The following is a 21,004-nucleotide window of genomic DNA, read 5'->3' as shown; positions in this document are numbered from 1 at the left end:
TCTATCCCTTTTTTTAATGATTCCTAACATCCTGTTTGCTTTTTTGACTGCTGCTGCACACTGCATGGACATCTTTAGAGAACTATCCACGATGACTCCAACATTGCTTTCCTGATTAGTTGTAGCTAAATTAGCCTCCATTGTATTGTATGTATAGCTGGAGTTATTTTTTCTAATGTGCATTACTTTACGTTTATCCATATTAATTTCATTTGCCATTTTGAGAGAGCATGAGAGACAGCTGCAGCCAGAGGGCAAGGACACAAACACACGTGGGTGGCAGCTCAACAGCTGCTGCAGTATTGTTACAGAAATAGAGACAAACATTTGGATATTAAAAAAATAGTGATCTAGGTTTATCCATTATCTGTTATTGCCTGTTTCTACCCCGACTGAGCACTCGGTGTGGCAAGCGGACGACACAGCTAACGGTCAGCCTACCCTGGCACGCCTGTGTGGGGAAAGGGGTAGAGGTGCTCTTGCCCATTGCCTTTCTGGTACAATCTGCATGATGGTGGGGGGATGGGAAAAGGGTGCCCTGTCCTGTGAGGCCATGCTGGTGCACGAGCAGGGTGGTCTCACTGGACCAGGTGGCTGAAGTAGGCACCTGCTTCTAGGAGTAAGGCTTTAGCATAAACCCGGAGGGTGCAGAAGAGGGTGCCGAAGTCCTGAGTGCTGAAGATGGTGTCGGCCAAGGCAAACATGAGTGTGGAGGGGATGAAGCCACGGCCATACTCCACCATCCAGGTGCCAGCGCTCCACTGGACAGCAGTGGCCTCTCCGGATTGGTGCACTATGGTGTCCCCTGCAGGCAGACAGACAGAGCATTGGCTGTTATTCTGAAAAATACCAGTTCCAACACGCTGCTCCAGAGACAGCACAGAACTCTTTGTGGGCCTGATCAACCTCCACTCCCAGCCCAGAACAAGGGGGGTGTCACAGAGTCCCCGGGCAATGCTCTGGAACTGCTCCCCGCCAAGCCAGTCAGGACTTTGGGGAGCCTCCTCTCCCTTGGAGCAGACTTGTTCAGGGCAAGAAGCTCACACGGCTTCACCTCCTGGGTCTCTCCTTGGAGCATTCAGCATCCTCTGCCCCTCCGTGCGCTTCCCACAGCGAGTCCACCCCAGCGGGGTCCTGGGGAAGCCACCGGGTTCTGCACCCCCACTTTGCAGTCAGACGTGACTCTCAGCCAGCCAGTAAAACAGAGGTTTATTCGATGACAGGAACAGGGTCTAAAACAGAGCTTGTAGATATAGCGAACCGGACCCCTCGGCTGGGTCCATTCTGGGGGGCAGTGAGCCAGACCCTCAGGTCTGCCCTCCACCCTTGACCCCAGCCAGCTCCAGACTAACAATCCCTCCCGCAGCCCCTCCTCTCTGCTCAGCCCCTTTCCCGGGCCAGGAGGTCACCTGATCCCTTTGTCTCCAACACCTTCAGCTGGCACCTTTGCAGAGGAGGGGCCCAGGCCATCAGTTGCTAGGAGACAGAGTGTCAGGCATTTAGGTGCACTGGCCCTTTGCTCTGCCAGATACTTAAGAACTGCCATGGGGACACTGAGGCCATGTCTACATCTACAATTTTGCAGCGCTGGTTGTTACAGCTGTATTAGTACAGCTGTATAGGGCCAGCGCTGCAGAGTGGCCACACTTACAGCAACCAGCGCTGCAAGTGGTGTTAGATGTGGCCACACTGCAGCGCTGTTGGGCGGCTTCAAGGGGGGTTCGGGGAACGCGAGAGCAAACCGGGAAAGGAGACCAGCTTCGCCGCGGTTTGCTCTCGCGTTCCCCGAACCACCCTGCAAACCGCAGGGAAGGAGACCTGCTTGCTCGGGGGTTCGGGGAACGAGAGAGCAAACCGGGAAAGGAGACCAGCTTCGCCGCGGTTTGCTCTCGCGTTCCCGGAACCACCCTGCAAACCGCAGGGAAGGAGACCTGCTTGCTCGGGGGTTCGGGGAACGAGAGAGCAAACCGGGAAAGGAGACCAGCTTCGCCGCGGTTTGCTCTTGCGTTCCCCGAACCACCCTGCAAACCGCAGGGAAGGAGACCTGCTTGCTCGGGGGTTCGGGGAACGAGAGAGCAAACCGGGAAAGGAGACCAGCTTCGCCGCGGTTTGCTCTCGCGTTCCCCGAACCACCCTGCAAACCGCAGGGAAGGAGACCTGCTTGCTCGGGGGTTCGGGGAACGAGAGAGCAAACCGGGAAAGGAGACCAGCTTCGCCGCGGTTTGCTCTCGCGTTCCCCGAACCCCCCTGCAAACCGCAGGGAAGGAGACCTGCTTGCTCGGGGTTCGGGGAACGCGAGAGCAAGCCGGGGAAGGAGACCAGCTTGATTACCAGAGGCTTCCTATGCTGGGATACCTGCTTATTCCACGGAGGTCAAGAAAAGCGCTGGTAAGTGTCTATACTTGATTACCAGCGCTGGATCACCAGCGCTGGATCCTCTACACCCAAGACAAAACGGGAGTACGGCCAGCGCTGCAAACAGGGAGTTGCAGCGCTGGTGGTGCCCTGCAGATGTGTACACCTCCTAAGTTGCAGCGCTGTAACCCCCTCACCAGCGCTGCAACTTTCTGATGTAGACAAGCCCTGAAGCACCAACACAGTATTTAGAGAAAACATTAAGAACATTCCCAGTTCGTCACAGGGGGTGCTCAGTGTGATGCAGTAGGGACTGTCTGTGTGGGGAGTGGGAGAGCAGGGGAGGACTTTAGGGGATGGACGATGCCAGGGCCTGTAACCTGAGCTAGGTAAGGGAGGAAAAAGGTCAACACCTTTGCCCGGGAAGGGGACAAAGGAAGGGAGTGGCAGGAGGGAAGCAGTTTGAGTTTGGGCTTGGGGCTGTGTGGGCGGAATTCAGGGGATCCTAGCTAGGATCCAAGCACCCTGAAAGCCCAGAAGGACTCGATGGAGGGGTCCTGACTGTGCCTGCAAGCCCTGCTGTAACCTGTGTTCCTGTTGTCCAATAAACCTTCTGTTTTACTGGCTGGCCGAGAGTCACTGTGGGTCCCAGGAAGAGGGGTGCAGGGATGGACTCCCCCACACTCCGTGACACTCAGCACCACGCTGGAGAACTGCCGGAGGGGGAGCTAATCCAGAAGCCTGTCTCCAAGGAAGGCTGCAAGGATGTCCTCTGGTGTATGATCATGGAACAGCCTTCCCAAAGGGGTAGTTTTCTCCTGACACTCAGTGGCTGGCTCCTGCTCTGAACCAGGCAGCTTTATAACCCTTCCCATGTTTTTTTTAAATCCCACCTGATGGAGATGTGCTCGTTATCCATCAGCATGTACGCTTTCCGTGAATCCTGCTCATCTCCCGGCCTCCAGGAGAGCTAGAGGTGTGGTGTCCTGCAGGCTAATCTGCTGTGCCCTGTACCTTTCCCTCTATCCTGTGAGGCTAACAGAGCTCTAGCCTTATCCACTCAAATCGCTACGTGAAAAGCCCAAGGTTACCTGCCCTGCAAAGACAGCCACCCAGGGGAGACCTTTGAACGCCAGTGGGTGGGGCTGGCACTGACAGTGCCACACAGACAGTAGGAGCCGATTTTTGATAGTCCAAGACCCAGTAACGTGTAACCACTGCGAGTGGCTGGAATACCAATTGCTATGCTTATTGCTGAAAGCAGCTAAAAGGCCTTTCTGAAACCCTAGCACAACTAACAGACCAGGAGGGGAGGGTGCAGCGAGTGACCTCAAGGAGTAAACATGACTCTCTGCCCTCCTGACTTGAGCTGCTTTCCGGAGCATGCCATTTTGCAAGATGGAAAGTCTGGCAATAGTTAACTATTGCGATGCAGCAAATTAACTGATGGAAAGTTCTCCTGCTTAACTGATGGAAAATTGCCCATCTGATAGGCTGGAAATCTCCACTCTTATCTTAGCTTCTGCTCAGCAGTTTTGTTAATGAACAAGCTTTGTAATGCTAACAAGATGGATATAAAAAGAAGAAGAAATCTCAGCTCAATGGACACTTCAGTGCCTGGACACCTCTCAAGCTTCCCTGCAGACATCCGGCTGGTCACTGGACAGTTGCAGTTATCAGTTCGAGACCGCCTCAAGACCCTGGGTAAATATGCATCTGAAATTTTTTGGGGTGTTTTACCAACCTGTTGCATACATGTACAAGTATTTAAGACTAAGTAAAGTACAGCTTTAAGTGAGAACACTCTAGTATCGTCTTGTTTGTGCCAGACACCTCTCGGTCAGACGGCCGTGTCCCACCGATTTATTTCCTGACACCACCTCGCACAGAATAAGATTACCAAAAGCTTTGGATTGAAACAACCTTCGGTAACAGCACCTGGGTAATAGATTTCACTTCTGGTCGTCCCCTCCTTCCACTGCCTGAAGGTCCCCGAGATGATGGTGTCAGAGATGTCAGCCCAGTACCGACCTGCAAGAGAGGCACAGAGCATGAAATCTCAGCACTGCTATGCGGGAGGGTGAAGCCTCAATATCCAGGTCTCCAAAACCTCATGAAACAAATCCCTTCCACCCACAGCTTGGATCTGTCTGCTTGTTGTGTCCCCAGGGCTCTGCCAAGGACAGGAGCCCACCCACCCACATGCTGCCGCCTTCCTCTCCATGATCGTTTGCCACGGGGAATAAAAGGGAACAGAGGCTCTGAGGCAATTCTGGCTGCAGGCTAAAGGGAAAGGCTCTTGAGTTGCTTCTGCCTTCTCCATTCTCTGGGGATCCAGCTTTCTCCCTCATTTTGGCTCTTGGAGGCAAGAGGGCTCTGCTGATCAGCACACCCCCAGCATGGGCCATCTGAGGGACAGCCAGTCAGACACCGTGGGCCAGCGGTCTCTGGAGCCTGGGCTTTTCTCAGTAGTCTTGGCTTCACTGCTCAGTAGCTAACAACATGTGCTGGAGTCAACTACCCATGGGGAGGAGAGAAATCAGACACAAGACAGGCTCCCTTTTTGGGCCTCAACATGGTTTCTTTCTACAAGAGAGCTTACACAACATTCCTGGGCTGGGGGATCCTGGATGCCCAGCTACCCCACTGAAGATGCAATGAAGAGGGATCACGAGGCAGAGACACTCCTCTTACCAGACAGACCATGCTGGGGAGCTATGGACGTAAGAGAGATGATCGGAAACACTCCTTTTTTTCAGCTCAGCCCAACCACAGCTGGCAGGGGGCAGTGGAGAAAAGAGAAGGCACCACAGGCATGTACAAGGGCCTGATGGGGAAGAGTCCCATGGAGGGAGCAGGGTTATCAGGGGCAGGACAAAGGTCTAAGAGGAATGGGATGAAGCCGTTTGCTTCAGTCACTTATTAGACTAGAAAAAGCTCAAGGGGATACACTGCAGGAACAATCCTGCCTTGGCTCTGGAGTGTGGGGCTCACCTGGGATTCCTCTGGCCAGGCAGGCTGGAGGGCAAGGGTGCTGAGCTGGGTTTGGGTGACTGGGGAGGAAAACACCAGGGTTGTTTGTTTTAGTGTAAAAGGTGTTAAAAGGCAGAGAAACATAGCATCACTGCACTGAGGTCGGGATTCCCAGTGGCTCCCTAGGTATACTGGCCTCTGTGGATGTGCAGGGTGTTTGGACAAGTACACATTTAGGGCAGTTCTTTTAACCCCTTCCAAAGAGGTGGCTTTCATGGTAAGTGGGGGGGAGAGGCGGGAGAAAAGGGAGAGGGTTGCTTCTAAATCGGGGCAGTTCCCTGACTGACTGTAAAGCTATGAGCTCAGGACCCGAATGCAGGGAACAACGGAATCCCAGCCCCCAGGAACTGGGCCGTGGGTCAGGAAGCATGTGTGATCTACACACATTGCGAAAGTGGCTCAGTCTGTGTCCTGGAGAGCAAAGGACTGTGATCCCTGTGTCTCCCTCCCACCCTGCTGCTTGCAAGGTGAGATGAGATTTTCCAGCCCTCTACAGGCTGAGCCCTGGGGGAAAGGTTCTGCCTCCATCCTCAGCAAGCATGAGTCCAGAGACTGCAGAGCTAGGGTCATGCCTGCAGCACTCGACATTGGGCTACAAGACTCCCGAGTTGGAGATCAAAGTGAGTGCCAAGCACTGGCTACCCAATAGCAGCCCCTCAACCCAAGCCTCTCTGCTTGAATGTAGCTGAGCCCTGCTTACCCGAGTGCCCCCCGGTGTCGACGGCCGTCCCGAAGAGCAGCACGTACTCGGTGAGCGAAGCGTGGAGCAGGCACATGGAGCCCATCCACCCGCCCGCGTTGACAAACACCCACTGCAGGTCCTCGTCCGGCAGGATGTGGCCTGGGTGCTTCTTCCGCAGCTCCACGATGATCTTGGAGAAGGCCTGCTCATGGTCCAAGCCTGCAGCACCAACAAACCCAGGCAAAGTCAGCACCGCGCAGGAAGCCCACGGCCCCACCCATAGCCTGACCACCTTCCTGATTCTCACCAATACAAGACACTGAGCTTAGAACGGGCAGCCTGGCTTCATTCAGGGAAGAAGGCATTAGGGATGGGATGGGATCTAATCCCCCTCTATTCTCTACCACGTCCCCCAGGCAGGCAGCCTCCGACCCGGCCTCGCCATCGGATGGGCTGGGTCCCAGCATCACACCCACCAGGCAAGTGGGCACCTGGCACGAATCGGTGCAGCTGCACCCAAAGAGCTGGCAGGGACCCAGTGGCCTGCCCCAGGCTTGGCCAACAACTCGCACTTGGCTCTGCCCGCCAGGCCCCCACCCCATAGGTCCCCCCCCGCACGTTACCCCCAACCCCCGTGTCCTCCTTGCTTCCCCCACGCTGTGCTCCCCCACCCCTGGGTCCCACCCCCTCAGAACCAACCATCTCCCCGGGGCCCCATCCAGTGGGTCCCCCTCGTGTTACCCCCCAGCCCCCTGTCCAATGGGCCCCACCCCCTCAGACCCACACATCCCCCGAGAGCTCCCCTCGCGTTACCCCCCACCCCAGGGCCCCACCCCCTCAAAACCCCCACCCGAGAGCTCCCCTCGCGTTACCCCCCACCCCAGGGCCCCACCCCCTCAGACCCACACATCCCCCGAGGGCCCCCCCGTCCCACGGGTATCGGCGTCCCCTGGGGCTCCACCCCACGGGCCCCGCCCCGCCCGGACTGACCCGCGTGGTGCCGGCCGAGCTCCGCGATCTCCTCGGGCCGGAACTCGAAGGGGCGGGAGGCGACCCAGCTCCGCAGCCCCTGGGCCAGCAGCGCCAGGCCCAGCAGCGCCAGCCCGGCCCGCAGCGCCCGCGGCCCCAGCGCCCACATCCCGCGCGCGCGCCCGCCGAGCCTCGCGGGGGAGGGCAGCGCCCGCTCCGCGCCGGCCAATGGGAGCGCTCGGGGCTCAGCGCGCCGGCCAATCGCAGCCCGCAGGGGTTCGGCATGGGGGCGGGGCAAGCGGGCGCTGTCCCGCAGTGACCGGTGGGGGCGGGGCTCGCGCGCCGCACGCCCGGGGGGAGGGTGTCCCCGTTCACTGCGCGGTCACGTGACGGGGAGGCGGCGGCGGCCGGTGGGGGCTGGATGGAGGCGGCTTCGGAGTCCGAGAGGTCGGGGCCGGCGGTCGGGTCCTTCCAGCCCAGCGGTAGGAGAGCTCGGCTCGCTCCCCCCGGGGCCCCTCCCCTGCCGCCCGGTCCCCCATCCCCCCCGGGGCCTCCCCCTTAGTGCCCGGTCCCCCATCGTCCACCGACCCCCCCCTTAGTGCCCCCCCGTGCCCGTCCCGCCCACTGCTCCTCGCCCCTTAGTGCCCGGTCCCCTATCGCCCCCCCCATTGTTCCCCCCCTTAGTGCCCGGTCCCCTATCGCCCCCCGGGGCCTCCCCCTTAGTGCCCGGTCCCCCATCGTCCACCGACCCCCCCCTTAGTGCCCCCCCGTGCCCGTCCCGCCCACTGCTCCTCGCCCCTTAGTGCCCGGTCCCCTATCGCCCCCCCCATTGTTCCCCCCCTTAGTGCCCGGTCCCCTATCGCCCCCCGGGGCCTCCCCCTTAGTGCCCGGTCCCCCATCGTCCACCGACCCCCCCCCTTAGTGCCCGGTCCCCCATCGCCCCCCGGGGCCTCCCCCTTAGTGCCCGGTCCCCCATCGTCCACCGACCCCCCCCTTAGTGCCCCCCCGTGCCCGTCCCGCCCACTGCTCCTCGCCCCTTAGTGCCTGGCGCCCCATCGCCCCCCCAGTGCCCCTCCCCTGTTGCCCGTTCCCCCATAGTCCCCCGGTGCCCTCCCCTTAGTGCCTGGTCCCTCATTGCACCCCCCCATTGCTCCCCCCCTTAGTGCCTGGTCCCTCATTGCACTCCCCCCCATTGCTCCCCCCCTTAGTGCCTGGCGCCCCATCGCCCCCCGGTGCCCCCCCCTTAGTGCCTGGTCCCCTATCACCCCCCATTACTCCTCCCCCCAGTGCCTGGTGCCCCATCGCTCCCCAGTGCGCTCCCCTTACTGCCCAGTCCCCTGTTGCACCCCCCGTGTTTCCCACATGCCCTGTTCCCCCATTGCTCCACTCCCCAGTTCCCTGACACCCGCAGTGCGTGACGCCCTATCCCCCAAGAACCTTCCCCCCAACTCATTCCTCTTCACTCCCCAGCACCAACATGCCCCCCAATGATGACGTCCCATCTCCCCAGCCTTGCCTCCTAGCACCCCCATCCCATTGCCCCACAGTGCCCCCCCCCCCGGCCTGGTCTGTTTTTCCAACCTCGCTCACTGAACAGCGGTGGGGAAGGATTTTATTCCCCCTTAAAACACGAGGTCCTCTGTGTGAGACGGAGGGGCTGTGAGACTAACAGGAGTGAGGTCCCTCCAAATGGGGAGACTGCTTCAGGCCTTGCCAAGAGACCCCCCTCCTCTTCCCTGCATGGGAGCCTCTATGGACCAGCCCTATTCCTCAGGCACCCCACTGGTTGCAGCAGTAGAGTGAAACTAGCCAGGCTCTGGATATTTCCACTGCAATTGTTCGCTGGGTCACTAGCACCAGACCTTCATGAATCAGGCCCCCAAAATCGTGCAATATTAAAACTAATAAACTGTAGGTTCTTTCTGGATTTTGAGCTGCCGAGGTGTCACATAGCCAGCTTTTCTCCGCAGCTGGGAGGACTGAAACCTTCCTTGTTTTTCTTAAATGAAAGTGGAGGGTCTCATCTTCTTACCTGATTTTGGAAGCTGGGGCTTTTAGAACCAAACATGGCTAGGCTTGGAAGGAAGTTGCTGGCGACAATTAGGGCCCTACCCATTCATGGTCCATTTCATGGTCATAAGATTTTAAAAATAATTTCATGATTTCAGCTATTTAAATCTGAAATTTCAGTGTGATAATTGTAGGGGTCCTGACCTGAAAAGAAATTGTGGAGCGGGGGTCCACACTGTTATTGTGGGGGGGGGTTTGCAGGATAGCTACCCTTACTTCTGGGCTGCTGCTGGCGGCGGCTCTGCCTTCTGTGCTAGGCAGCGGGAGAACAGTGGCTGCTGGCTGGGAGCCCAGCCCTGAAGGCAGCAGCTAAGGATGGCAGGTGTGGTATTAGGTTTCAGAGTGGTAGCCTTGTTAATCTGTATCAGCAAAAATAATGGAGTCCTTGTGGCACCTTAGAGATTAACAAATTTATTTGGGCATAAGCTTTTGTGGGCTAGAACCCACTTCATTAGATACTTGGAACGGACAATCCAGTAGCAGGTGTATATATACACAGTACATGAAAAGATGGGAGTTGCCTTACCAGGTTGGGCCGGGGGGAAGTCAGTCTAATGAGACAATTCAATTAACAGTAGAATACCAAGGGAGGAAAAATCACTTTCGTAGTGGTAATGAGGGTGGCCCATCTCAAACATTGACAAGAAGGTGTGAGTAACAGTAGGGGGGAAAAATAGGTTTGTAATGACTCGTTTTATGGCATTGTCACCTTAACTTCTGCACTGCTGCTGCCAGGGTGCTGCCTTCAGAGCTGGACACCCAACCAACAGCCGTCACTCTCCAACTGCCCAGCTCTGAAGTCAGTGCAGAAGTAAGGCTGGCAATACCGCAACCCCCTAAAATAACCTTGTGACCCCCACCCACAACTCCCATTTGAGTCAGGACCCCCAATCTGAGAAATGCTGGTTTCCCCTGTGAAATCTGTATACTATAGGGTAAAAACCCACAAAAGACTCGATTTCACACGTTTTTCGTGGCCGTGAATGGTAGGTTGTATGTGGTCTTTGAATGCTGAATGCTGAGTGGGGAGTGTTGACCTGGGAAGGTTGCAGGGGAGTTTGGCTGGGACGATCTGCATTGGGGGATGGGAGACTGGCCTTGAGGGAGCATACCTGAGCAGGTAACGTGACAACCCAGGTGACACCTCTGCCTGGGAAACTGGACAAAGGCTGGGGGAGGAGCTGGGGAGAGGCTGAGTGAGAGAGGCTGGAGGGAGTTAGAGTTTCAGGAGCTGGCTGGTGTAATGGAGGGGAGCCCGGATGGGGCTCTGACCCCCCAGTGGGGCTATGGTGCCCCTGGGACCCCAAGATGGGCCTAACGGGGGGGGGAGTGGTCCTGTTGTCTTTACCTGCAAGACCTGTCTGGAGCTGTGTTCTTGTTGTCTAAATAAACCTGCTGCTTTACTGGCTGGCTGAGAGTCACGGTGAATCGCAGGAAGCCGGGGGTGCAGGGCCTTGTCTCCCACAACTCCGTGACATAGGTCCCTACAGTTCAGAGCCCTGTGGGCCATGGTGATGCCAGGAGTTACATCCTGCCCAGGGCTGCTGGAGAGAGCTCTGAGCAGCAGCCCTGCTGGGACAGTTGGCTGGGAGCAAGATCTGGAACCAAACCCGGGAGCACCCATAGATTGCCCCCCACGCATCTCAGGAGAATGAGGGTGGAGTAGTTGTGAGTGGGACTAATCCGACGTCTACTAGCCAGGGGCTGTGAAATATGAAGTCCCAGAGCGGGGCCCGGGGTCAGGAATCACAGTGCAGTCCCTCTTCTCAGCAGCTGGAGGTAACAGGTTGCTCTGCTTCTCTGGCAGGTGTTACCCTCAACACCTCCCCATCTGCCTGTGCGGGTTGGATCCGTGTCTGGGCTGTGGGGATGTTCAGCACAGATATATGTGCATCAGTTACTTTAGCTGCCTTAGAAGAGCATTTCCCAGGCCAGCAGGTTCTGCCGCAGTCACATCTCTGTTCCTTTCCTCTCCCCAGAGCACCAGCATGTCCGCTATAACCCCCTGCGGGATGACTGGGTGCTGGTGTCCGCCCACCGGATGAGGCGTCCCTGGCAGGGACAGGTGGAGAAACCCCCGCAAGAGGACGTCCCTCGCTGTGACCTGTCCAACCCGCTGTGCCCTGGAGCAGTGCGAGCCAATGGAGAGGTACTGCGCCCGGAAGGTCAGGGCCCTTGGGGACCTGCCAGCAAGTGAACACCAGTGAATGGAGCTGTGCCTGTGTGCAGGAGAAGGGTATCGCTAGCGGGGTTAACAGCTGGCGGCAGAGAATGGGAGTGACTCGTCCTGGGTCATGCAGAAAATCTGTGGCAGAGCTGGGAATAGAACCCAGGAGTCCTGACTCCCAGCCCCTGCCCTGCTGTAACCCACTAAACCCCACTCCACTCCCAAGGCTGGGAATAGAACCCAGGAGTCCTGACTCCCAGCCCCTGCCCTGCTGTAACCCACTGTACCCCACTCCACTCCCAAGGCTGGGAATAGAACCCAGGAGTCCTGACTCCCAGCCCCTGCCCTGCTGTAACCCACTAAACCCCACTCCACTCCCAAGGCTGGGAATAGAACCCAGGAGTCCTGGCTCTCAGCCCTGACCTAACTCCACACCTGGCATTGTCTCAGTGAGGGAGCCGTGAGCGTAGACGTGCGGTAGTGTTGCCGTTGCAGTGTCTGACCCCCAGAAGAGAGCTCGTTAGACTGCTGGCAGATCCCCGTCAAGTGTGCTGGAATCTGTGTGTTCCTCGATGTGTGTCAATCCCCATCTGTGGGAACTGGCACGTCCCCCAGGCCCAGGCCAGGTGGCTCAGGGGGATGGAGCTGGGACGTGGAGCCTTTCCTTCTCAAGGGAAGCCCCATTGCTCAGCAGAAGCCCTGGAAATGGGTTGGGGCACAAATCTGGGGAAGGGTGGTGCCCAGTTTATCCATCCCCTGTAGCTCTCAGTGGTTTGTGGCTGGTCATCTCTCCTCCTCCTCATGCCATCATCTCCCCAGAGCCAGGGATTCCTGTGGAGAGCGCCGCCCTCAGGCCCCTGCTGGGAGTCCCTTGTCAAGGCCAGCAGGGCTTGGGAGGCGCCGGGCCCATAGATTGCAGAGAGAGAGAGAGAGAGTGTGTGGGGAGCGGGGGATGGGGGGGGCGGCGGTCCTAGCCCACCGTGCCCCTCTGGGGAACCTGGCAAGGCCTCCCAAGGGTTGGTCAGAGGGTCTAGCAGGCACCTCTTCCTCCAGTGTGCCCCTTGCTGGCCCAAGACCCTCCGTGCTGATCTCTGGGGGCCTCTGGGCCGCACCGAGTGACACCAGGGAGCCTTGAAAGCCCAAGTGCCAGGCCCAGTCCTGAGCTCAGCTCCTCTGCTTCTGGATTTACTGAGGGGGTGAGGGAAACAGGTACCCGTGTGCAAAGGGAAGGGTGCAGTCCCTCCCGCTCCGACTTCCATGGGATCCCTCTCCCTGCCCCAAGCGCATATGGGGAGCAAAGGAGGGGCATGCCTCACGGCAGTGCATTCTGGGCACCCTTCTCTTCCCCTTCCCCCCGTGCATGGCTCTGATGGACACTGGGGCTTGGCAGGAAGGGGCTCCATGCCTGTGAGCTGTGGGTATACCAGGGCTGTGAGTTAGGATACTCACAGCTCCGGTGGGGAGCAGACTCAGGGCTCTGGGTGCCTTCTTTCATGAGCCCTGGGGCCCCGTCCTTATAACCCGCCTCTCATTCTCTTGGTAAAGGTGAATCCGCAGTACACAAACACCTTTGTCTTTGACAATGACTTCCCAGCACTGCAGCCGGACGCCCCGGAACCTGGTAATGATCCCGTGGGGCTTGCCTGCCCCGAGAGCCCGGCCCCTGCGGCCAGCCTGGGAATCTGGTAATTCCCCCCGTGGGGCTCACCTGCCCCAAGAGCCTGGCCCCTGCGGCCAGCCCGGGAATGCCCCCTGCGGGGCTCACCTGCCCCAAGAGCCTGGCCCCTGCAGCCAGCCCGGAAACCTGGTACCACCCCCCGTGGGGCTCACCTCCCCCGAGAGCCCAGCCCCTGTGACCAGCCCGGGAACGCCCCCCGCGGGGCTCACCTGCCCCGAGACCCCAGCCCCTGCGGCCAGCCCCGTACCGCCCCCTGCAGGGCTCACCTCCCCCGAGAGCCCAGCCCCTGTGACCAGCCCGGGAATGCCCCCCGCGGGGCTCACCTGCCCCGAGACCCCAGCCCCTGCGGCCAGCCCGGGAACGCCCCCTGCGGGGCTCACCTGCCCCGAGACCCCAGCCCCTGCGGCCAGCCCCGTACCGCCCCCTGCGGGGCTCACCTGCCCCGAGACCCCAGCCCCTGCGGCCAGCCCCGTACCGCCCCCTGCAGGGCTCACCTGCCCCGAGACCCCAGCCCCTGCGGCCAGCCCCGTACCGCCCCCTGCAGGGCTCACCTCCCCCGAGAGCCCAGCCCCTGTGACCAGCCCCGTACCGCCCCCTGCAGGGCTCACTTGCCCCGAGAGCCCAGCCCCTGTGACCAGCCCGGGAACCCAGGAACGCCCCCTGTGGTGCTCGTTGCTGGTGTGATTGTGTGTGCTGTCTCAGTCAGGGCCCAGGGCTGGAGCTGTGAGTCGGGACCGGCGGGCAGCGGTGGAGCTAGATATGCAGGGGGAGTTCCGGGCTGACGTAGCAGGAAAGGCTGTGGGTTGGGACCGGCGGGCAGCGGTGGAGCTAGATGCGCAGGGGGAGTTCCAGGCTGGCGTAGCAGGAAAGGCTGTGGGTTGGGACCGGCGGGCAGCGGTGGAGCTAGATGCGCAGGGGGAGTTCTGGGCTGGCGTAGCAGGAAAGGCTGCGGGTCGGGACCGGCGGGCAGCGGTGGAGCTAGATGCACAGGGGGAATTCCGGGTTGGCGTAGCAGGAGAGGCTGTGGGTCGGGACCGGCGGGCAGCGGTGGAGCTAGATGCACAGGGGGAATTCCGGGCTGGCGTAGCAGGAAAGGCTGTGGGTCAGGACCGGCGGGCAGCGGTGGAGCTAGATATGCAGGGGGAGTTCTGGGCTGACATAGCAGGGGAGGCTGTGGGTCGGGACCGGCGGGCAGCGGTGGAGCTAGATGCACAGGGGGAATTCCGGGCTGGCATAGCAGGAGAGGCTGTGGGTCAGGACCGGCGGGCAGCGGTGGAGCTAGATATGCAGGGGGAGTTCTGGGCTGACATAGCAGGGGAGGCTGTGGGTCGGGACCGGCGGGCAGCGGTGGAGCTAGATGCACAGGGGGAATTCCGGGTTGGCGTAGCAGGAGAGGCTGTGGGTCGGGACCGGCGGGCAGCTGTGGAGCTAGATATGCAGGGGGAGTTCTGGGCTGGCGTAGCAGGAAAGGCTGTGGGTCGGGACCGGCGGGCAGCTGTGGAGCTAGATATGCAGGGGGAGTTCCAGGCTGGCGTAGCAGGAAAGGCTGTGGGTTGGGACCGGCGGGCAGCGGTGGAGCTAGATGCACAGGGGGAGTTCTGGGCTGACATAGCAGGGGAGGCTGTGGGTCGGGACCGGCGGGCAGCGGTGGAGCTAGATGCACAGGGGGAATTCCGGGCTGGCATAGCAGGAGAGGCTGTGGGTCAGGACCGGCGGGCAGCGGTGGAGCTAGATATGCAGGGGGAGTTCTGGGCTGACATAGCAGGGGAGGCTGTGGGTCGGGACCGGCGGGCAGCGGTGGAGCTAGATGCACAGGGGGAATTCCGGGCTGGCGTAGCAGGAGAGGCTGTGGGTCGGGACCCGGCGGGCAGCTGTGGAGCTAGATATGCAGGGGGAGTTCTGGGCTGACGTAGCAGGGGAGGCTGTGGGTCGGGACCGGCGGGCAGCTGTGGAGCTAGATATGCAGGGGGAGTTCCAGGCTGGCGTAGCAGGAAAGGCTGTGGGTTGGGACCGGCGGGCAGCGGTGGAGCTAGATGCGCAGGGGGAGTTCCAGGCTGGCGTAGCAGGAAAGGCTGTGGGTTGGGACCGGCGGGCAGCGGTGGAGCTAGATGCGCAGGGGGAGTTCTGGGCTGACATAGCAGGGGAGGCTGTGGGTCGGGACCGGCGGGCAGCGGTGGAGCTAGATGCACAGGGGGAATTCCGGGCTGGCGTAGCAGGAAAGGCTGTGGGTCAGGACCGGCGGGCAGCGGTGGAGCTAGATATGCAGGGGGAGTTCTGGGCTGACATAGCAGGGGAGGCTGTGGGTCGGGACCGGCGGGCAGCGGTGGAGCTAGATGCACAGGGGGAATTCCGGGCTGGCGTAGCAGGAGAGGCTGTGGGTCGGGACCGGCAGGCAGCTGTGGAGCTAGATATGCAGGGGGAGTTCTGGGCTGGCGTAGCAGGAAAGGCTGTGGGTCGGGACCGGCGGGCAGCTGTGGAGCTAGATATGCAGGGGGAGTTCCAGGCTGGCGTAGCAGGAAAGGCTGTGGGTTGGGACCGGCGGGCAGCGGTGGAGCTAGATGCGCAGGGGGAGTTCTGGGCTGACATAGCAGGGGAGGCTGTGGGTCGGGACCGGCGGGCAGCGGTGGAGCTAGATGCACAGGGGGAATTCCGGGCTGACATAGCAGGGGAGGCTGTGGCTCAGGACCGGCGGGCAGCGGTGGAGCTAGATGCGCAGGGGGAGTTCTGGGCTGGCGTAGCAGGAAAGGCTGTGGGTCAGGACCGGCGGGCAGCGGTGGAGCTAGATGCACAGGGGGAATTCCGGGCTGGCGTAGCAGGAGAGGCTGTGGCTCAGGACCGGCGGGCAGCGGTGGAGCTAGATATGCAGGGGGAGTTCTGGGCTGACATAGCAGGGGAGGCTGTGGGTCGGGACCGGCGGGCAGCGGTGGAGCTAGATGCACAGGGGGAATTCCGGGCTGGCGTAGCAGGAGAGGCTGTGGGTCGGGACCGGCGGGCAGCTGTGGAGCTAGATATGCAGGGGGAGTTCTGGGCTGGCGTAGCAGGAAAGGCTGTGGGTCGGGACCGGCGGGCAGCTGTGGAGCTAGATATGCAGGGGGAGTTCCAGGCTGGCGTAGCAGGAAAGGCTGTGGGTTGGGACCGGCGGGCAGCGGTGGAGCTAGATGCGCAGAGGGAGTTCTGGGCTGACATAGCAGGGGAGGCTGTGGGTCGGGACCGGCGGGCAGCGGTGGAGCTAGATGCACAGGGGGAATTCCGGGCTGACATAGCAGGGGAGGCTGTGGGTCGGGACCGGCGGGCAGCGGTGGAGCTAGATGCACAGGGGGAATTCCGGGCTGGCGTAGCAGGAAAGGCTATGGGTCAGGACCGGCGGGCAGCGGTGGAGCTAGATATGCAGGGGGAGTTCTGGGCTGACATAGCAGGGGAGGCTGTGGGTCGGGACCGGCGGGCAGCGGTGGAGCTAGATGCACAGGGGGAATTCCGGGCTGGCGTAGCAGGAGAGGCTGTGGGTCAGGACCGGCGGGCAGCGGTGGAGCTAGATGCGCAGGGGGAGTTCTGGGCTGGCGTAGCAGGAAAGGCTGTGGGTCGGGACCGGCGGGCAGCTGTGGAGCTAGATATGCAGGGGGAGTTCCGGGCTGACGTAGCAGGAAAGGCTGTGGGTCGGGACCGGCGGGCAGCTGTGGAGCTAGATATGCAGGGGGAGTTCCAGGCTGGTGTAGCAGGAAAGGCTGTGGGTTGGGACCGGCGGGCAGCGGTGGAGCTAGATGCGCAGGGGGAGTTCTGGGCTGACATAGCAGGGGAGGCTGTGGGTCGGGACCGGCGGGCAGCGGTGGAGCTAGATGCACAGGGGGAATTCCGGGCTGGCGTAGCAGGAGAGGCTGTGGGTCAGGACCGGCAGGCAGCGGTGGAGCTAGATATGCAGGGGGAGTTCTGGGCTGACATAGCAGGGGAGGCTGTGGGTCGGGACCGGCGGGCAGCGGTGGAGCTAGATGCACAGGGGGAATTCCGGGCTGGCGTAGCAGGAGAGGCTGTGGGTCGGGACCGGCGGGCAGCGGTGGAGCTAGATAGGCAGTGGGAGTTCAGAGCTGGCGTAGCAGGAAAGGCTGTGGGTCAGGACCGGCGGGCAGCGGTGGAGCTAGATACGCAGGGGGAGTTCCAGGCTGGCGTAGCAGGAAAGGCTGTGGGTCGGGACCGGCGGGCAGCGGTGGAGCTAGATATGCAGGGGGAGTTCTGGGCTGGCGTAGCAGGAAAGGCTGTGGGTCGGGACCGGCGGGCAGCGGTGGAGCTAGATGCGCAGGGGGAGTTCTGGGCTGGCGTAGCAGGAAAGGCTGCGGGTCGGGACTGAGGGCAGCAGTGGAGCTAGATATGCAGGGGGAGTTCCAGGCTGGCGTAGCAGGAAAGGCTGTGGGGCGGGACCGGCGGGCAGCGGTGGAGTTAGAAGCGCAGGGGGAGTTCGGAGCTGGCATGGCAGGAGAGGCTGCGGGTCGGGACTGAGGGCAGCGGTGGAGCTAGATGCGCAGGGGGAGTTCCAGGCTGGCATAGCAGGAGAGGCTGTGGGTCGGGACCGGTGTGCAGTGGTGGAGCTAGATGCGCAGGGGGAGTTCTGGGCTGACATAGCAGGAGAGGCTGTGGGTCAGGACCGGCGGGCAGCGGTGGAGCTAGATATGCAGGGGGAGTTCTGGGCTGACATAGCAGGGGAGGCTGTGGGTCGGGACCGGCGAGCAGCGGTGGAGCTAGATGCGCAGGGGGAATTCCGGGCTGACGTAGCAGGGGAGGCTGTGGGTCGGGACCGGCGGGCAGCGGTGGAGCTAGATATGCAGGGGGAGTTCTGGGCTGACATAGCAGGAGAGGCTGTGGGTCGGGACCGGCGGGCAGCGGTGGAGCTAGATGCGCAGGGGGAGTTCCAGGCTGGCGTAGCAGGAAAGGCTGTGGGTCGGGACCGGTGGGCAGCGGTGGAGCTAGATGCGCAGGGGGAGTTCCGGACTGGCGTAGCGGGAAAGGCTGTGGGTCGGGACTGAGGGGCGTCGGTGGAGCTGGGCAGGTAATGCTGGCGCTGCGCTGGTTCAGGGCTGGTGCTGCTCATCCCTGACCCTTGCTGTTCCCACTCGCTGTCAATCTCTGGCTCATTCCTCTCTCTTCTTCCCCAGATGCTTGCAACCACCCCTTGTTCCGAGCTGCATCTGCCCGAGGAGTTTGGTAAATGAAGCCTAGAGGCCTCTGCTGAGGTCATTTATCCCTTAGGGGCCTAATACCAGATGCAGTGCTCGAGCAGAATGAGGGAGCAGTGTTATCCGTGCGGCTGCTTTGGGACCCTGCAGCTCAGTAGGGTTTCTAGCCGGCCCCCTGCCCCACGCTGCCTGGCTCCCGGCTTTGGATTGGAAGGGGCGGCACACAGCACGTGGCCTTGGGACATCTGCGGAGGGGGGCATTCTGTGTGGACGCTTTTCTTGTCTTTGGCTTTGGTTCCCCTCCCGAGCACGTCTCCTGTCCACTGTCCCCTCCAGCTGGGTCCTGGCAGGAGAATCACATGGCGGCGATGTCCCTGGGGGGTTAACGCTGCAGAGCATTTGGAAGCTATTTCCTTCACCTGCAGCCCCTTGCTGGCTCCCAGGTTCTAGCTCTGGCTCTGCCACTGACCTGCTGGTGACCCTGGGCAAGTCACGTGCCCTCTCTTTGCCCTGTTAAATAGGGGCAGTGCTGCTGCCCTACCTGCTGCTCCTAAGGGTTGGGGAGGGACATGGGCTTGCGAGGCTGAGCACATTCACGGTTGCTGGAGCCCCGTAGAAACGCTGGCAAACAGCCCAGCGTCTCCATCGCTTTGGGTCAGACCTGCTGTTCTGGGTATGTAGGAACCTGGGAGAACTGTGAAAGGGGCCGGAGACCTGTTTTCGTGCCAGGCAGTGTTGGGACCATCCCGAGCGGCGGTGGTGGGGGAGCTCCATCTCCGTGGCCTCTCTGCTGACTCTGCCTGGGGTGGGGCTGGGGGCTGAGTGCCAGCTGCAGTGGCTGCTTGTTGTGGGACTGCAAAGGCCAATGCTCTGCAGCCCTCCTGGGAGGGTCTGGGAAGCTGGGTGGTGGTGGTAGTGAGGGGGAGACACCTTCCTCCCCACCCCCAGGGCTCATGCACTCACAGCCGTCTCTCCCTCCCGTCTCACAGCAAGGTCATGTGCTTCCATCCTTGGTCTGACCTGACACTGCCCCTCATGTCGCTGGCAGAGATCCGGGCAGTGATTGACAAGTGGGCGGAGCTCGCGGTGGAGCTGGGCGCTTCTTATCCCTGGGTGCAGGTGAGTGCCACACCCACACCCCCAGTGCAGCAGTGGGCAAAGGCCCTGTAGGGGTGCAGCATGGGCAGCGGCTGGCTCCCCCCGCCCCCGTAGATGCATTGCACCCTCTAGGGGTGGATGAGGGGAGTGCAGACTCCAGGCACGTGCTGCAGGCTGTGATGTGCCCAGATGTGTGTGTCTCTGAGTGGCAGTTAGTGCTTTCCACCTGCTGCAGGGGGTTAGTTTCTGAATGACTTTCCTCCAACTTAGGGTGAGGCTCTGTGTACCCAGCGGGGACTGTTGGCGTTGTGTGGGCTCTAGCAGTGAGCGCAGAGCACTTGGGAGCCAGGATTCCTGGGTTCTATTCCACTGGCTCACCTGTGTGACGGCTCCGTGCCTCAGTTTCCATACCTCTAAAATTGGGAGGATAACCAATTCGGTTGTGAGGTCGAATCCATTAACGCTGCTGCAGCGCCAGGCGCTGCTGAGAGCCTCTAGAAGCGCAAAATGGTAGCGGGCGTGTTGTGCCCCTCGCCTGCCCCTGCTGTGCCCCTGCCATTCACCACCTGCCCCCGATGGTCTGCACTGGGCAGAGTGTCTGCGGCGTCACCAGCTTTGTATCCCAGCCAGAGTGGTGCTGCCATCTGGCCGTTGTGCCTAACGGTTTGGAGAGCCAGACCCGCCTTCCTCCCAGTCCTCCGGGTCCTCACTGATTCACTGGTGCCCGTGTCCCTGCGCCCCCTCACTCATAGCCTGAGGCTTTCCCTGTGCTGCTAGACCACTACCTTTGGGCCAGAGACACACTCAGGGCTCCCCTCTCCATTGGCCATGTGCACTTCCAGGGTCTAAGGAGAGAGAACCTTCCTCTGCCCGTGTGGAAGAGTCTGATCTAGAGCTGCAAAGGGATTCTGCAGTACCCCCACTGAGCTTGGCCGGCCTCCCTCCCTGTCCACCCGGGGTCTCACTACATCTGTGCGTTGAACCGCTCCGCCCAGAGCCCAGTCAGTATCACCCCCCAAGTGGTTGATAGGGAAACTGAGGCACAGACTGGGTGAGCGACTTGCAAAGGCTGTTCAGTGGTAGAGGAGGGAATAGAACTGTGGAGTCCATATTCTCAAGGCAATGCTCCAACTGCTACGCTGTGCTTCCTTGCCAGCAGCTGCCGCCAGCTGACATTAGAATAGTGTCCCGAGAGCTTCTTTTCCCTTCTCTCTGCAGATATTTGAGAACAAAGGGGCCATGATGGGATGCTCCAACCCTCACCCTCACTGCCAGGTAAGGGAGCCGGTTGCTCGCACACCAGGGACTGCACCATGGACGGGGGTGGGTGGGTTGTGTTATGGGGAGGGGAAGGTGCATCTTGGCACCCTCCTGCTCCTCCCTTGATCTTCTCTGAAAAGCAACTCTATGCAGTGTTCAGATCGCTCCTGCAGGAGTGTTTAAAACTCCTCCTCCCGACAGCAATGCGGGGCTAGCCACGGAGTCTGATTCCTAGCCCGTGTCTCCGTCCTTGCCTCGTCCCCAGTGCCTTGTGTCGGGTCTGGTCTCACTTAGCAGTCAAGTCCATCATCTAGGCCCCGACTCTGCGGTTGGGCTGCTGGAAGATTGATCTCACCCCTCAGCTCCTCTGCCCAGGGACCTGCCCCCTGCATGGGGTGATGGGCTGAGCATTGTGTCAGGTGGTGCTGTCACTTTCCTGACCAGGTTTTGGTTCGATCCCTGGGGGCGGTGAAACTGATCAGTGCCGTCTCCCTGTCCAAACCGGGGCAGGGCGAAAAGGAGAGGACCAG

General features: G+C 60.8%; 2 protein-coding genes across 5 annotated transcripts in view; one reads left to right on the top strand and one right to left on the bottom strand.

Annotated features, from left to right (window-relative positions):
- Window positions 1–330: 330 nt before the first annotated feature.
- On the bottom strand, window positions 331–7,208 carry LOC115654058 (sigma non-opioid intracellular receptor 1-like). Its single transcript, XM_030567993.1, has 4 exons — window positions 7,061–7,208; window positions 6,089–6,289; window positions 4,294–4,386; window positions 331–805 (listed from the first exon to the last, which is right to left on the bottom strand). The coding sequence occupies exons 1-4, from the start codon at window positions 7,206–7,208 to the stop codon at window positions 579–581; spliced, it is 669 nt and encodes a 222-aa protein (XP_030423853.1). The 3' UTR covers window positions 331–578.
- A 228-nt stretch (window positions 7,209–7,436) lies between these two features.
- GALT (galactose-1-phosphate uridylyltransferase) overlaps window positions 7,437–21,004 on the top strand; it is a 91,247-nt gene continuing 77,679 nt past the window's right edge. For 3 of the 4 annotated variants that reach the window (XM_030566367.1, XM_030566368.1, XM_030566369.1), the window contains exons 1-6: window positions 7,437–7,521; window positions 11,089–11,258; window positions 12,822–12,897; window positions 18,096–18,144; window positions 19,106–19,235; window positions 20,433–20,489. In XM_030566367.1, coding sequence (XP_030422227.1) covers window positions 7,461–7,521; window positions 11,089–11,258; window positions 12,822–12,897; window positions 18,096–18,144; window positions 19,106–19,235; window positions 20,433–20,489 — 543 coding nt within the window. In that variant the 5' untranslated portion in view covers window positions 7,437–7,460. Of the gene's footprint in view, window positions 7,522–11,088; window positions 11,259–12,821; window positions 12,962–18,095; window positions 18,145–19,105; window positions 19,236–20,432; window positions 20,490–21,004 lie in introns of those variants that run through there. The other variant, XM_030566370.1, reaches the window with a different exon arrangement.

The sequence above is a fragment of the Gopherus evgoodei genome, chromosome 6 (assembly GCF_007399415.2).
Source record: "Gopherus evgoodei ecotype Sinaloan lineage chromosome 6, rGopEvg1_v1.p, whole genome shotgun sequence".
NCBI classification, from domain to species: Eukaryota; Metazoa; Chordata; order Testudines; family Testudinidae; genus Gopherus; species Gopherus evgoodei.
This window is presented reverse-complemented; position numbering and strand designations above follow the sequence as displayed.